Source organism: Bos indicus, chromosome 2 (assembly GCF_029378745.1).
Source record: "Bos indicus isolate NIAB-ARS_2022 breed Sahiwal x Tharparkar chromosome 2, NIAB-ARS_B.indTharparkar_mat_pri_1.0, whole genome shotgun sequence".
Lineage (NCBI taxonomy): Eukaryota > Metazoa > Chordata > Mammalia > Artiodactyla > Bovidae > Bos > Bos indicus.
This window is the reverse complement of record NC_091761.1, coordinates 62242523-62259902: the sequence shown is the minus strand read 5'-3', so window position 1 is coordinate 62259902 and position 17380 is coordinate 62242523. Positions and strand designations below refer to the sequence as shown.

At 37.9% G+C, this 17380-nt stretch overlaps 1 protein-coding gene across 2 annotated transcripts in view; it reads right to left on the bottom strand.

Annotated features, from left to right (window-relative positions):
* MAP3K19 (mitogen-activated protein kinase kinase kinase 19) overlaps positions 1-17380 on the bottom strand; it is a 59267-nt gene that overhangs the window by 24697 nt on the left and 17190 nt on the right. For both annotated transcript variants that reach the window (XM_019973524.2, XM_019973536.2), the window contains exons 6-8: positions 15339-15454; positions 5695-5791; positions 174-252 (exon numbers count right to left, since the gene is read on the bottom strand). In XM_019973524.2, the coding sequence (XP_019829083.2) occupies positions 174-252; positions 5695-5791; positions 15339-15454 (292 nt within the window). The remainder of the gene's footprint in view (positions 1-173; positions 253-5694; positions 5792-15338; positions 15455-17380) is intronic.

The following is a 17380-nucleotide window of genomic DNA, read 5'->3' as shown; positions in this document are numbered from 1 at the left end:
TGACTCATTGGAACAGAGGCCATATGGCCCACAAAGCATAAAACATTTATTACCCAGCTCTTGCCACAAAATTATTTATTATGACCCCTGCTTGGGGATGTTTTTCTGAATGTGGGTTGCCACACAAGTATATACTTTAATTCCAATCTAACCTTTCAAATAATACTTCTTACTTGTTTTCTGGTAATTCTTCTTGGCCCATTTCTTGGGGATGGATGACATCTCTCGGAAAAGTAACAATAATCTCAACACCTATGAAAGTGCAGGTCAGTAATAATAAGAAGAAAGTAATGAATTCCAGGGGTAATCAGAAATCAAATGTTTTATTTTTGGTTATTTGGCTCATGTATTCTTAGTAATTACATGATGAACATTAACTAGGAACTGAGTTTTAACCATCTTTGTATCTTTCCTGTCCTAAATAAATGCTTGCTTAAAGGGCAAAGAATTTGTATAACAAAACATTCCAGAAGTAAAATAAAGCTTTATGATGAGCAGTGTTTTCTCCCTGACTGGAGAAAACAAGGCCTCCTTCTGTAAAGTGTGACTGATATCACCTACTTCACAGGACTGTTGTGAGAATTAAATGAGATAATTTATGTTGCCCCATCGGAACTTGCTTATATTTGTCATTTGGTCATCTCTTATCTGATTCCAAGGAGCAACTTTTAGTATAACCCTTAAGACAGAAAGTTCCAACTTATAGAGTGGATGCATGCCTACAAAATAGCACATTAAACAAATTGACATTAAAAACTAGTGTGGGGACTTTCCTGGTGGTACAGTGGATAGGAGTCCGCCTGCCAAGGCACAGGTTCAATCCCTGATCCAGGAAGATTTCACACGAAATCTTGTTTCACATGAAATCTAGTTGCCACAGGACAACTAAGCCCATGCACCACAACTACTGCAGCCTGCATGCCTAGAGCCTGGGCTCTACAACAAGAGAAGCCACTGCGATGAGAAGCCTGTGCACTGCAACTAGAGAGCAGTCCCCACTCACCACAACTAGAGAGAGCCCTTGGGCAGCAATGCAGGCATAGCACAATCAATAAATATATAAACAAAAAATAAATAACATTCAAAAAACCTAGTGTGAACCATACCAGAACTGTCTGTCCTTTAAGATTTTCACCTGTTCACTTTTTCCTAAGTTTTTATCAAGTATATGATATAAGTATATCAAGTATATGACAAGTGTAACTCATTGTGCTAAATGTAAGGAAACAAAGAAGGTACAGCTGTGGCCTTAGCAGAGACTACAAATAAGAAAGCGAAGCGCATAGCCAGATAAGCACTGTGAAAGAAGTGTGCAATGTGTGTGTAGAACATAGAGGCATATCCTTCGAGGAAGATGTAGGGCTTTTCCCAGTATTCAGCTTATCCATCTAACTGTCAGAGCCATTCATTCAGTCTGTGGATGCTGGAGGAGCCATGGTTTTAATCAGCTCCACTGATCGAAGAATAGTAGAGAAGATTTGAGCAGGTCGTGATTCAGAGATACCTGGGTCTCCATCCCTCCTGCCACTTCCGGGGGGGACCTTGGGAAAGTTACTTAATAGCTATCGTCATCAGTGTGTGCATGCTATGTTGCTTCAGTCATGTCTGGCTTTCTGTGACCCTATGGGCTATAACCCACCAGGCTCCTCTGTCCATGGGATTCTCTAGGCAAGAATACTGGAGTGGGTTGTCATGCCCTCCTCCAGGGAATCTTTCTGACCCAGGGATCGAACCTGCGTCTCTTAGGTCTCCTGCATTGGCAGGCAAGTTCTTTACCACTAGCACCACCTGGGAAGCCTAATCACCATCAGCGTATCAATTAAAGTTTTTATTATTTTTAAAGGACATTGGCTATTTTGTCAAATATATAGGAACCACCATAAGGAAAGCATTTTTAATGTTAAATGTTTATGCTTGTGTTATTTATAAGAGTGGTGCATTTAAAAAAAGTAAATATTTCCAAAAGGAGTTTTGTGGGTTTTTTTTTTTTTTTTTTGCAATCTCTAAAAATGAAGTTCCCTTGGAATGGTGGATTTTCTTTTTAACTTTTCAAATATCCTATCACCACACTATGTAGCACAACATGACAGGCTTGGGATTATAGAGCTGGGAGGAACTTAGAGGTCATCAGACCCAAACCCTTCGTTTTAGAGATGAAAAAACTGACAGTCATGAGGTTGTGAGATGGCTCATGGCCACTTTTGTAATGAAAGGCAGATGGATGTCTTTCACACCATTTTTGTAGTCATCCTTGAGGGCAAACACCTAGCTGACATGTTAGAGTAAGAAAAACATACAGCATACATTCCTAATAACTCAACTGTCAGTGAAAAGGATGCTCTGTAAAACTAGGCACAATTAGACTTTGCTGTAGAAGTTAGAAAATTGGGCAGTATATTCACTTGAACATGTTCTTAACAATGACTGTATTTTTAGAATCATTGAGGACTAATAAACCTAGATGATTTTTTTACCAAGAATGTTTTTAAGTAGATTTAATAAACTAAAAACTTGTTAATTGGTTGATTTCTCTTTTTTTAAACCAAGGAAGTAAGATGCAATAGCAAGTATAAGAAATTCCTGACTTTTTAGACATTGTGAAAAGTTAATGGTTCCTAAATGGGGAAAAAACATTTGGTTGTAAATGGCAGGGTGAGGGGAAGGATATTATAAAACTTTCTGACACTGAAATCATCTTGGAACATATATACTCTCTGTTTTGTCTTTTGAACACTGTGAGTGATCATAGGAGCCTCTGAACCTAAGAGTGGTCCAGGAAAGCGGATGTACTGTCACATGTGAAAATAAAACACTTGCTCCTATCTGAATGCATCTTTCCAGAAAGAAGATGCAAATTAACCCCACCAGAAAATGTTATAGTAGAGAGAAACTAAGAGGCATCATTTAAACACAACCAGAAACATAAACTTTCTTGCAGAAAAGAGGCAAATGATATTCATAAAGTCAGAAAATGATGACTAATTATTAATATAAGTGCTAAAATTTTAAAACAAAAACTTATTTGGCCTAGCCTAATCCATTCAATGAAGAAAAATTATTTTCTCCAGAAAAGTCTTACTTTTCTGTGTTTTCTACTTGCTTTGTTTAAATGGATGGGAATCAGGGTTCAAAATATTTTGATAACCTCTCTACCTTTTGATAGTTTCCTAAATCATGATTTTCAACAGAATTTTTTACAGCTACATTTACCAGTCTTTTTTTGCCACTAGTTTTCAGAAAGCTAACTTGAGAGATGGATACCCAGGAGTTACACAAGAGAAGATAATATGGAGGTATCCTTTTGCTGATATGGGTGTCAACAGCAGAGGGAGGGTCTAAGGTCAATGTAGAAGCATTTTGTATGCTAGTTGTGGCTGAGGCAGTGTGATCTGGGGGTCAGTGACCAGTTTTAAGATGTAGCTACAAGAATTCTTTATGACAATCCAACCTGGGATCTGTTCTTCTTTGTTTTTCAATGGTCTATGAACTTTTCTAGTAACTTTTAAAACTTCCTTTCTTTTCACTCAAGTAGAGCAGATTTTGTTATTTGCACATAAGAATCCTGATAGATATACACTGTAAGCCTAGGAATTTTAGAAAATAGGTTCTCATTCACTCACGAAAATAATAATTTTACATGCTCAGTTTCCAGTCTACAAGGTTTGCATCTGATATGTTCTGGGAAAATAGCTGATTAAGGAATGCAAGAAGATTTTTATAATAAGGAAAAGGATGAGGGATTGGGGTGAGAGGCAAATTGTATTTTATAAATTACCATCTGTAAAAGTTCATAAGAAAGCAAATGTGTGTTGCAGGAATATTTAGCTGTTAAAGACCAGGGCAGTGATCTAAACATTAGAGTTTATATATATATTTTAGTTAGTGAAGTTTCCTTTTTAAAAGAATAATACAGTGAACAAACAGATATAAATTAAATGATTAAATATGCATATCTACCATCAAATAGTCACATGGATATGCATAAAGTCTTTATAAAGTGTGCAAACACTTAAACATTAACAACCTGGGGTATGTTAGAAGCATGTAAATGGAATTTAAAGAGATTTATTGTTATTTAAGATGAATACAATGCACAATAATTCCCCAAACATTTTTATTTCAGATTTTGTGACTTGAAAGAGTTACTAGCTTACTGAAGACTCTTATCAACTATGAGAAGAAAACTTAGAAACATAATTTCTTCTTTAGAATGTATAACTCAAGTTATGAAAGCCTAAAACTGCAGGAAGTTAGTTGAGATGCTGCCTAAGTGTTATGGTTCCTACATGAAAATCTAAAATATTACATACAAATTGATTTTAAAAGTATTATTAATATGAAGGGACTTTCCTGGAGGCTTAGATGGTAAAGAATTTGCCTACAATTCAGGAGAACCGGGTTCGATTCCTATAAGCACCTCAAATGGTAAGTCATCTCTAAATTGAGCTGAATAAACACAGTATTTAAACTCTTAGAAGGTGATGGGGACACAACTGGGCTTCTGAGAACTCAGATTTGAAGTCTTTGAAACGCAAAGGCAGATCACAAGGACTACCTGGAGGGGATCAGGACTTGTTTATTTTAATTAGGTCTTTCAGGGTTCATGATGTTTATAGTTTCTTCCCTGCCCTCAGCCAGGAGAAAGGAGGTACAGAGTGAGTTTGGGAAAGATGGGAGGCTTCCCAGAAGAGGGCAGCATTGCATAAGGGGTCAAAGGAGACAGTGGCTAAGCTAGCACAGCCTTCAGGGTGGTTAACCGGGATGAGAAAAAAGACATCCAAGAGGGCAGCTTCCCTGGAGTGTTAGAAAGGCAAGGAGGAAAATTACCAGAAGAGAGATTGGAGCAGTTCAAATAAACGTTTCATTTAAGAAGTTTATAGGGGAGTAGATGACAGACAAATGTGATCGCTGTGATGACTATGTTCTGCAGTGAGAATCTAAATACCTTGTGATCTGTTCAATGCAAGGGCATTTAGGGATAGGACAGGATGACACATTTGGAATGGGTGTTGTTTTGGAAAATTCCAGACTTATGGCCTCCTAAAATACAAGAGTGCAACTTGGGCCTTTAGTTCTTTGTTCAGTCCCCCAACTCCTGCCTCAAGGGAAGAGGTCTGGGATGACAGCTAATGGAGAAATGTTTGGTCCTGGAAGAGAATAAGGCTTCCCAGGTAGCACTAGTGGTAAAGAACCCACCTGCCAAGGCAGGAGACATAAGAGAAGTGGGTTCAGTCCCTGAGTTGGGAAGATTCCCCTGGAGGAGGGCATGGCATACTCACTCCAGTATTCTTGCCTGGAGAATCCATAGGATAGACATGGTGGGCTACAGTCCATAGCGTCACAAAGAGTCGGACACAACTAAAGTGACTTAGCACGCACACATGAACGGAAGAGAACAGATCCCCGTAGCTGCTGGAAGATTTTGAGAGAAAAGAAGTGAGGGAAAAGGTGCTACCAGACAAAAAAGGAAGGAGATGAGAACAGCAGGTTGAGCTAGAGTAGGGTAGAACAAAGGAGAGACTGGATAGGTTGCCAAGACTCACTGATTCAAATATGGACCAAAGGCTAGGATTTCTTTTCCTCTATGCTTGTCTGAGATTTCAAAGCTCTGCACTGAGCATGACTGAAATCAGGGGGAAAATCCAAATAATCAATATTGTCTTTGTAAACACATCAAGGACAGAAGATGGATACCTTCTGTCCTAGGTTGCCAGTCTTGTCCATCACCACTTGGATCTCCTTCTTCACTAATCAATATGGAATGAGAGCAGTCATCATCTTGGTCAGACTCCTGAAATATCATAAAATAGAAACTCAGTTTTTCAGTGTAATACTTGGTTGGCAGGGTGAATGTTGATTTTTTTTTTTCTAGGCTAAAGTTTCACACGGCTGATTCCTTTTAAATCGGATAAAGTATTCAGGACTAAAATAATGGGAAAGTGTTTGTCTCCAGAGCACCAGGCTTAGACAGACGTGAACGTGATTAATTGCATAATCAAAGATGAAGATCAAAGCTGAAATTGCATAAACACAGAGAAATTCAATATTTTATACTTTATCATGTCTGTATTCAGGCTGTTAAGCTGCCACCAATTCCATCCGAGTGGGTAACTGGAAAGAATCCTTTGGCCACAGCCAGTGAACAACCCCAAAGGAACATGGTCTTTTCCATAATGCCTCCCTGGGGCATCATTTACAGATGGTGAGGGTGGAAATCCTTGCCCTACATGGAAGCTGCAGATATAACCTTAGACTGAAAGGAGGCAGCAAAGCTGATTAAAGTTTTCACTATGACAGCCTTCTGATCTAATCGTGTTATGCGACTTCTCAAACTTCCCTTTTACGATCTAGAAAATGATCAAACTACTGAAAAACATTGTTGAAAAGCAGCTTAACTTAAAAAAAACAACCAGCTTGACTTACAAAAAGTATTCCTGACTCTCTAAAGAAGAAATGTTTTCTATGAGAATGCATTGTTGTTGCTAGGTTCCTCCTTTAGAAGTTGTTGCTGGTGATTTTGCCCCTTTTAGTGGCTAGAACAGTGATAGATGTAAGTAGTAGTTAAAATATCCCATCCTACCTGGATGTTATAATTGGCATTCTGGTTTCTGTGATCCAGATGAACAGTCTAGTTAAGCAGACTATTGGATAAAAAGTCTTTGCCCTAAATGCAGATGTTTGTCGGACAAGCAAGCAGACTTTATCATAAAGCCTCTGATATTTCATTCACTAATTCCCAAGAGAGTGTGGGAATCTTTTCACCTTGTTCATTTGACTTATCACTACCATTAAAATATTTTAGGTGTTCAATTTTTTAAAAACTTTTAATTTTGTACAGGGGTGAAACCGATTAACGACGTTACGGTAGTTTCAGGTAAACAGGGAAGGGATTCAGCCACACATAGACATGTATCCATTCTCCCTCAAACCACCCTCCCATCCAGGCTGGCACATGACATTGAGTGGAGTTCCGTGTGCTATACAATAGGTCCTTGTTGGTTATTCATTTTAAATATAGTAGTGTGTACCTGAGCATCCCAAACTCCCTAAGTGTCCCTTCCCCTTGGTGGAAGGTGTTCACTTATAATAGCTTAGTTATCATATTTTACTTTATATAGCAGTACACGCTTTGTAAAGCATTCTCTACCTCCCAGCACAGGTTAGGGGTCCTACCTCAGACCATCCTGGTTGTCAATGGCAGATGGGACAGCTGGACAGGTTCGCCCTGATCCTAGACTGTTGTCAATTTTACTGCTTATTCTTTGCATTTCAAAAATTCTACCACTCTCTGGCAAATTTCTTCTCCCTCCCATCCAATTACAAAGCGTGAGCGGTAGGGTATTACTATTTTATAAAATGCATGGAAATACCAAAACAGCAGTTCTTTAAAGAGCAGGAGACAAAATCACCTATAATCCTACAAATAAATAGCAAACTCTGTTCACTTCCCAAGTGTTTAATAATAGAGCTGTATCATGTCATTTCATATCTGGCTTTTTTACTTATGATGTATAAATTACATAGCAATTTACTAAGTAAATATCATTTTAGTGGAATTTTATCAGAGGGTCATAAAGATGTTTAGTAAGTCCCACAAGTGTTATGATATAAACCCCATCATGCATAGTAGGCAGTTTTTAATTCTTCATTATCACACATAGTGCTGTGAACATCTTTACAAGTAATACCCCAATTTTGTATTATCTCTTTAGAGTGGATTCTTAGACACGGAATTATAAGGAATTATTGATCTGAAGAATATTAGAATTTTTTTTACATACGTTGCTTTAAAAGTAAATTTACACTTACTACTTACTGTCCACTAGCAGTGCATAAGTCTGTTTCACTACCTTCTCCCTTATCAATGAACAATTTTCATTTTTAGTAATGTGATATATGATCTGATTGTTTGAATGTGCATGCTTTTGTTAGTAGAAGTGTTGGAGATAGTTTCAGATGTTTAGTGACCACTGAAGTTTCCTTCTTAGTGTGTGTGTGTGTATATATATATATATATATATATATAATTTCTTTTCATATAATGTCTAGAACACTCTGTGAGACTTCAGAATATATCTCTTCCATTTCATATAATTAGAGTGTTTCAATGAAATTTTTAGGCTGAATAAAACTAATTAACACTAATTTTTAGTGTTAAATATATAACTGGTTCTCGTTTCAAGTTTCTATGTTGATTAATGATCTGCGGTTGGTCTCAACTGCTCAGTTCATTTATTATTTGGTCCTTGAGGAAAAGTTGGAAGATGCGGAGCATGGGCAAACTACCTGCAAAACCCATAACAATGACCAGCATTTATCCATACAGTGCCAGACACTGCTGGACCTTTCACATATTAGCTAACTTAATCCTCACAAAAACTCTAAAGGTAGAAACTATTACTCCATTTATACATGAGGTTCAGAGGAGTTAAGTAACTTAACCAAGGTCACCTAGCAAGCCAGATTCACACCCAGACTCTGAAGTCTGGTTACAGAATTCATAATCACTCTGCTTTCTTTCTACTATGAAAAATTTGAAACAAGAGAGTCTCAACAAGAACCAGAAGGAAATTAATAATAGTGAGAAAATTAAGAGAAAGAATACCCAAACATAATTTATAATTTTTGCACAGGAGAAGATAAAAGATGTGTGATCCCTACAAACTCCTGACAAAAAACTTCTTCCTTAAAAAAATAAAAAATAAAAACTGAAAAACCATAAGCATCACAAACAAAAAGGATGTGGGGAATAATACCTACTTTGAAGATTAACATGAAAATGAATACAAAAACAGCAACAGCTCAGAATTTTCTGTTTCTTTTAGAATCTTAAATATGAATGACTTTAATAGACTTCCCTTGTGGCTCAGCTGAAGAATCCACCTGCAATGTGGATCAAACCCAGAGTTTGATCCCTGGGTTGGGAAGATCCCCTGGAGAAGGGAAAGGCTACCCACTCCTGTATCCTGCCTGGAGAATTCCATGGACTGTATAGTCTGTGGGGCCGCAAAGAGTCGGATGCGACTGAGCGACTTTCACTTTCACTGGGTGACGGAGGAAAGGTTGAAATAATGCGGTCGTGTGAGTGAAGGAGAGAAAACGTTAGAATAGCACATCCCAAATAAATGGAGCCCATCAACCATTCACAGTAATGCAAGAGGTGACAACAGACTAGACAGCATAGCATTCTAATCTGCAAACAACAGAATGCCAACCACACAGAAAAGAGGCATAGAAATCATACGTAATTAAATTTGGAAAGAAGATTCTTCTTAGATGAAAAGAAGATTGGCAGAGGCCGTGAAGAGCCTCTCAGGAGCAATCCTACAAGCAAAGCAGCTGCGTATATTTGTAAACTATAAAAACCTATTGCAGATAACCCAAAAAGAAAGCAAGCTTTCATTCAAAGAAAAGAAGTAAAGAAAGACCTTGGTTTTTTTTTTGTTTTTTTTTTTATTTAAACCCTAGAGAAAGCACTAGAAAGAAGCAAATTCAATAGTGAGAGTCTATCTCTCCCTCAAAAATGAGTTCAAAGTTATTTCAACCATAATAAGAAAAATATAGAGTGAAAGTTCAAAAAATATCTCAGAACTGCATAAAAAATTAACTAAATATGAAGGGACTTTTAGTCTTTAAAAAAAAAAAAAAGCAAGTTTCCTAACTATACCACAAAAAAATGAAAAGTAAGTGTGTTTTCTCTTATCAATTTCTTTCTTTTTAAAATTTATTTTATTTTTATTTATTTGGCTGCAGTAAGCATATGGAATCCACCTCCCTGACCAGGGATCACACCCAGGCCCACTGCACTGGAAGGCAGATTCTTAACGACTGGACCACCAGGGAAGTCCCCTCCTGCTGTCTCTTGAGTTATTAAAGTGATATCTTACCTATTCCTTAGCTCATTCATCTGGCAAATCACTGGAGCAGTCAATTTGGGGACAGACTCAGGAGGATGAAGTCAGAGAATGGGTACCGTGGTCTGGGTGGGGTTAGTCTATGAGCCAAGGTTTGGGTGGGATTAGAAAGAGGAAAAAGTAAGGGACATTGGACTTGGAGCTGTGAGGGTTTAAGGCCAAGACTAATTTTCATCCTAATCTTATGATTTGCTCTATGTGCTGTGCTGTGCTGAGCTAAGTCACTTCAGTCATGTCCGACTCCTTGTGACCCTGTGGACTGAAGCCCACCAGGCTCCTCTGTCCGTGGTATTCTCCAGGCAAGAATAGTGGAGTGGGTTGACCTGCCCTCTTCCAGGGGATCAAACCCGTGTCTGACCCAGAAATCAAACCCTCGTCTCCTGTGTTGTCTGCATTGCAAGGCAGATTCTTAACCACTGGAGCTTCAGGGAAGTCCCAAAGCTTTGATTTTTAGATCAGCTAGGTTCTATCACTGGGGTGGTTACTGTTTCTCCTCCTTGCAAGTTGAGAAGAACAGAGGCTACTTTGCAAAGCAGTTAACGGTAGTCACTTCTCTTGGTGGCAATTCCTGGGTGAGAGTCTTGTGTGCCGCTGGGCCTTCCCTGTGGAGCCTGATGGGAGCTGTGTGTCCTGAGAACAGGGGAGAGAGTGGGACAGGTGGACTTTGCAGATAGTGAATGGGCCGGAAGTAGGTAAGTACTCTTAAATGGTGTGATAATGGCCATCTATGCATGCTAAGTCCTTCAGTTGTTTCTAACTCTTTGTGACCCCATGGACTGTAGCTCGCCAGGCTCCTCCATCCATGGAATTCTCCAGGCAAGAATACTGGAGAGTGTTGCCATGCCCTCCTCCAGGGGATCTTCCTGACCCAGGAATCAAACCCATGTCTCTTATGTCTCCTGCATTGGCAGACTGATTATTTACCACTAGTGCCACCTGGGAAGCCCCGTCTGCTCTATTCATCTGCTATTAATAACTTGGCCAGAGGAAGGAGATGAAATGTTAGGCTGGGCAAGAAACGGGGAAAGGAGAGTCACCTCTCTCCTCGTTGACATACTGACTCACTGGTGACTTCGAAAAAAAGCAAGCCTCTTAGGGAAGTAGGTTGTGATCTTTTTACCAGTGATAACAGCAAAAAAGGTAAACAACCCCCACCTCCTGCCCCCAAAAGATAAAGTGATACATTACCTTCTGCCTTATTATTGCAGTTGACAATTGAATATTCTTATATCCTGTCCCCATCCTTCCAATAAATTCACCCTCTTTTTCTTATAAAATCAATAGGCAAAGTTTAAATTATGATTATTTGAGTATTGTACTATACTGTATGTATTGCACTATAGTCATGCAATAGAAATGTAGTATGATTATACTTTCTTTCTTGCATAACTTTTATCATACATAAATCCCAAATCCCTGTTTTTATTTCATTCACAATTTTATTTAATATTTAATTCATTTTCTTATATTTTTTAAAATCTTAAATCTTCCCAACCTCCAGTGGTCTTTCCACATGGTTAAATATATCAGAAAATATACCAGTTCCACCTTCTTCTTGGAAATCCTCATTATCCTGTTCTTCCTCACCCCAGCGATTGGAGCTCTTTGTTCTCCAGACTTCATACATGGGTTGAAGCCCTGGGACTTGCTGTCTGTTTTATACCAAGGATATTCTCCTCTCTTGTGTTGGGTTCCAGATCCTCTGAATCATGGATACAATTTTCCCTTCTATTTTTATCTTATCCCCTTAATTTAATAGAGTACATAGTAGCTTCCTTAAAAGGCATGTGAAATGTAGAACGTTTACTCATTTGCATGTCTGAAAAATGTCTTTATTCAACTCTAATATTTGGGGAAACAGTGGAAACAGTGTCAGACTTTATCTTTTGGGGCTCCAAAATCACTGCAGATGGAGACTGCAGCCATGAACTTAAAAGACGCTTACTCCTTGGAAGAAAAGTTATGACTAACCTAGATAGCATATTCAAAAGCAGAGACATTACTTTGCCAACAAAGGTCCGTTTAGTCAAGGCTATGGTTTTTCCAGTGGTCATGCATGGTTGCGAGAGTTGGACTGTGAAGAAAGCTGAGCGCCGAAGAATTGATGCTTTTGAACTGTGGTGTTGGAGAAGACTCTTGAGAGTCCCTTGGACTGCAAGGAGATCCAACCAGTCCATTCTAAAGGAGATCAGCCCTGGGTGTTCTTTGGAAGGACTGATGCTAAAGCTGAAACTCCAATACTTTGGCCACCTCATGCGAAGAGTTGACTCGTTGGAAAAGACTCTGATGCTTGGAGGGATTGGGAGCAGGAGGAAAAGGGGATGACAGAGGATGAGATGGCTAAATGGCATTACCGACTCGATGGACCTGAGTTTGAGTGAACTCTGGGAGATGGTGATGGACAGAGAGGCCTGGCGTGCTGCAATTCATGGGGTTGCAAAGAGTTGAACACGACTGAGCGACTGAACTGAACTGAATATTTGATTTATAGTTTTCCGAATATAAAATCCTAGATTGAAAACCATATTCTTTGCTCAGATATCTGAAGGCATTCACTCCTTCCCTTTAATTTACTTTTTTAAAATTTTATTTTTCAATTGAAGGATAATTGCTTTACAGAATTGTGTTGTTTTCTGTCAAGCCTCAACATGAATCAGCCATAGGTATACATATATCCCCTCCCTCTTGAACTTTCCTCCCATTTCCTTCCCCATCCCACCCCTCTAGGTTGATACGGAGCCCCTGTTTGAGTTTCCTGAGACATACAGCAAATTCTCATTGGCTATCTATCTACTTTACATACAGTAATTTAAGTTTCCCACGTTACTCTCTCCATACATCTCACCCTCTTCTCTCCTCTCCCCATGTCCATAAGTCTGTTCTCTATGTCTGTTTCTCCATTGCTGCCCTGCAAATAAATTCTTTGGTACCATCTTTCTAGATTCTGTATATATGCATTAGCACATGATGTTTATCTTTCTCTTTCTGACTTACTTCACTCTGTACAATAGGTTCTAGTTTCATCCACCTCATTAAAACTGATTCAAATGTGTTCCTTTTTATGGTTGAGTAATATCCCATTGTGTATATTTACTTTTAAGAATAGCATATATTCAGGAATGTGCACATATCAAAACTGTATAGATTCATGAATTTTTATAAGCTGAACATACTCCTAAGTCAAGTAAAAGTCTTCTTAGACATAATATAAAAATCAAGACCCGTAAGGGAAAAAATGGATAAATTGATTTTCATCAAAAATAAAAACTTTTGTTTGGTAAAAGAGCTGTTAAAAAGGTGAAAAAAGTAAACCAAATTTTTCTCATTGACTAGCAGAAAATATTTGTGAGTTACACACCCAGAATATATAAAGAATTCTCTAAACCCAACAATAAGACAAATAATTCAATCAGAAAATGGACAAAATATTTGAATAATTATGGCTATTGGCAAATACATTTTTTAAAAATGTATTTTAACATTATTCATTAGGGAAATGCAAATTATAACCACAATGAGCTACCATCATATACCTATTTTGGTTAAAAATTTTTTAAATGGTTAAAATAAAAAATACTGATAGTACCAAATGCCGCCAAGGGTATAGAGACATTGGATCTCTCATTTACTGCTGGTGGGAATATAAAATGGTTAGAGCCACTCTGGAAAATTGTTAGGCAGCTTTAAAAAAAATTAAACATACATTTACCAAATGACCCACTAATTGGATTCCTGGGCATGTATCCTAGAGAAATAAAAACATAAATTCACACAAAAATTTGTACATAGATGTTCATGGTAGCTTTATATGTAATAGCCCCAAACTGGAAACAACCCAAATGTCTTTCAACAGATGGACAGCTAAATAAATTTAGCTGTCCCACAGCTAAATGTGGGACAAAATAAAATTGTAATAGAATACTACTTAGCAACATAAAGAAACTATTGATACATAGAACAACTTGGATCTATCTCAGGAGTGTTATGCTCAGTAGAAAAAGCCAATCTCAAAAGTTTACACATATGATAATGCCATTTATATGACATTCTTGAAGTGATAATAGAGATGGAGAACAGATCAGTGGTTGCAGAGAGACCATGGCAATTAAGAGTGTAGTAAGGGGGTTCCTTTGTGGTAACAGAACAGTTTTGTATCTCCGCCAAAGATTCAGGGGATAAAATGTCACAGAACTACGCACACAGACACACACAAACAGAAGAAAGAAAAAGGAATGCACATAAAAACCAGTGAAATCCAAGGAAGGTCTGTAGTCTAGTTCATTGTGGTGTTGGGTTAATGTCAATTTTCTAGGTTAGACAATCAGCTACAGTTATAATAATTCCCATTGAGGAAAGCTGGTGAAGGTTATACAGGAGCTCTCTGTACTCTTTTTACAAGTTCTTATGAATCTATAGTTATTTCAGACTACTTTTTTACTTAAATTTTTGGTTTTTGTTTTCTTTATTGTTTTAGAATAATTTTTGGAAAGAGAAAGGTACAAAAAGATCTTACTACACTATCTCTAAAACTCTTCATATAGTTTCTGTCTATTATAGTCCATACCTCATTAACTTGTAAAAATAAACACATTTGTGGTCATATTCTTTTTACCAATAAAATATAGAGTAGTAATTTTTAAAAAATTGTCACCATTGTGCAGCATGTGGGATCTTAGTTTCCCAACCAGGGATTGAACCCAGGGCTCCCAACTTTGCTCCCACTCCCACCCCTGCAGTGAAAGCATTGAGTCCTAACCACTAGACTGTCAGGGAATTCCTATAGAGTTGTAATATTTTTAACTGTTTGGACTATGTTAAATTTTATAAAAATTCAAAAAATACAAATGAATATACAGTACAAAGTTGTTCTCCATTTCAGTCCTTTTAGGCAACCACTGTTAACAGTTTATTATACATTTAGGAAATCATTCCATCATTTTCTGTGGGTCATAATGTTTGTCACTAGTACTATTACTATACTTTTTGAAGTTATTCATCATGGGCAGGGGGTAATGACCAGGACCAAGAGGAGGCACCTCCTTTGTGGTATCCTAGGATGGATTTGACATGAACAGAATAAAGATTTTCTCTTCTTTCACATTAACATGCATAAAGACAAGCTACATTTTATTATTTAGCATGGATTCAGCTGCAACAATATTCTATGGTGTACACATACACGCATAATGTATGAGACTCAGAACTGACTAGCTAATTACTGCCTTGAGATTAAACTCATGAAGCACTATGATTAATTATGGTTTAAGTTTCCTTATAATCACATTTAAATATATAATTGTAATATATGTTTGTTATAAATATTCAAGCAACTTAAATGAAGTAGATATAAATGAAGTAAATGTAGATGCAGTAGGTTATCCCTTTTTCTGTTAGTTTTTCTATGTGAAGATTAGAGCATCTTACCTCACTGCTGCCAATGCTCTGCAAGATTATATTTTGGTTTTTAGTAACTGTCATCATATCAGTTGGAGAAGAGTTTGTATCATGACAAATGTCAAGCAATGATTCAGCATGTCTTTCTGCCAAAAGAAACATAAAAATGTGTTTTGATAAGCTGCATCTCCAGCAATTTCACAGCAACATCTAGCATTAGGTTCTAAAAATGAGTTCCATTTTGTTTAAAATTTTCTTGAAATAGTGATCTGGGATCCTGAGGAAGCTTTGGGCCATAATTTTTACTGGAAAAAATGTGAGGACAAAAGGAATCCACAGAATGAATGCATTTTTGTTTGTTTGTTTTTTAAAAAGGGGGTAATGTTGCTAAGTGTAACCCCTAATAAGGGGCTGGGAATTATATCTGTACTATAGTTGCCGAAGACAAAAGTGCTCAGCTGCTTGGAGCACCTTTCCTGTCTAGCACTTGAAGCCACATTAAATTGACAGAGTTCTGAACACCAAACAATGAATTCCCAGTTAGTTCCTGGGGGACACTGTTCTCTTACATACCCTTCTCCTGTTATCTTGACTTTTTCAGATAAGCATGCGCTCTACCGTGAAAACTTCTTCCTCTTGCATCTCTTCCTATTTCATTGATCATATGAGTGATACAAAATTGAAAGAGTGATCTCTACTCATAGCCTGCATTTGTTCACCATATTTTCTTTCTTCACTCTTTACAACCTTTCTACTGCCTCCATCCTACCATTGAAACCCTCACTTTCTTATCACATCTGCTTTGTAAACTCTTTTCCAATTTGATGCTGCTTCCCACCCCTTCTTTCTTGCAGTTCTCTCCTAATTTTCCTCCTTCCTTTCTTATGCCTCGTCCATGTGTACCTTCTCTGCCCAGCCCCTACAATTTTCTCACCATCATCGATCCTTTAGTGATCTCACCTACTCTCAGATCTTCACAGTCTCCTTGTAGAGAACTTGCAAAGAAACCCATCAGTCCATCTTAGCCAATCCTTTCCCCACAAGCCCTGGCCTACAGAAAATTTCTACTTTGAAGATCACAAGTTCTCATCAAATGAGTGTTTTAGAACCCATTACCTTCAACATCCACACCAAACCATAGTGTTCTCCTATTTTGCTAATTGTATTTCTACCTCCCCACTTCCTAGGGCTGAAACTTTGGAATCATGTTTAACTCAAGCCTCTCAACCCTTGTCTATATGTCTCCTCTATCAACTTTGCATCACTATATTCTGTGAATTCTTTCACATTCTCTTAAACTCACATACCTAGAACCTCTCAGGCCCACTACACGCCATGTCCAAAGTTTCTTTTCCTGATCCTTGAAACCACGCACAGGTACTTCTATAGTTTCTTAATAGAGCTTGCTTGTCATGAGTCTCTTCCTCTCCTAAAACATGGCTTTCATCGTTCCCTGTCTTAAAATTCTTCAGTGACTCTATTTCATTGCAAAAAAAAAAAAATGTCCTTCAGTCTGACATTTAACGACTCTTTGATGGACTCAGTCTCTTTGTGTGTCTATCTTCTGCATTCCTTTCCCCTGACATGAACTGTTGGTTCTAGTCTCCGGTTCGCCCCTGGGATGAGCCATGCTCACTTACAGCATGATGCCTCTGTCCACAAAATCAGCTCTCATGGTTTTTTTTAGAACCAGATTGAGTCTTACCTCTTCCATGAAACCTTCCTGGGGATAGCCTTGTTCCCTGTCCAGAGCTCCCAACAAAAATCCAATCAGACAATAAAGTCAAGCAGTTTTCACAAAGTCACACGTGGCTCAGTGGCACTTTTTCCATTACATTTCTTTCTGTGGCTGTTTTTTGTCTTGCTTAGACGCTTTCTCCATGCCTATATCACATCTTTTTGCTTCCTTCATATTTTATCCAGCATTAGAGAACCACAGCAAGTCCTTCTTCCCCTTTTAAGTTTATAACAATCTCTTTCTCCTCTGACTGATGTAGTGTGTCCCTGACTGTACTGAACACTTTCAAAAATTTGGACCACATCTTAGTCTTCTTTGCTTATCTCAGAGTACC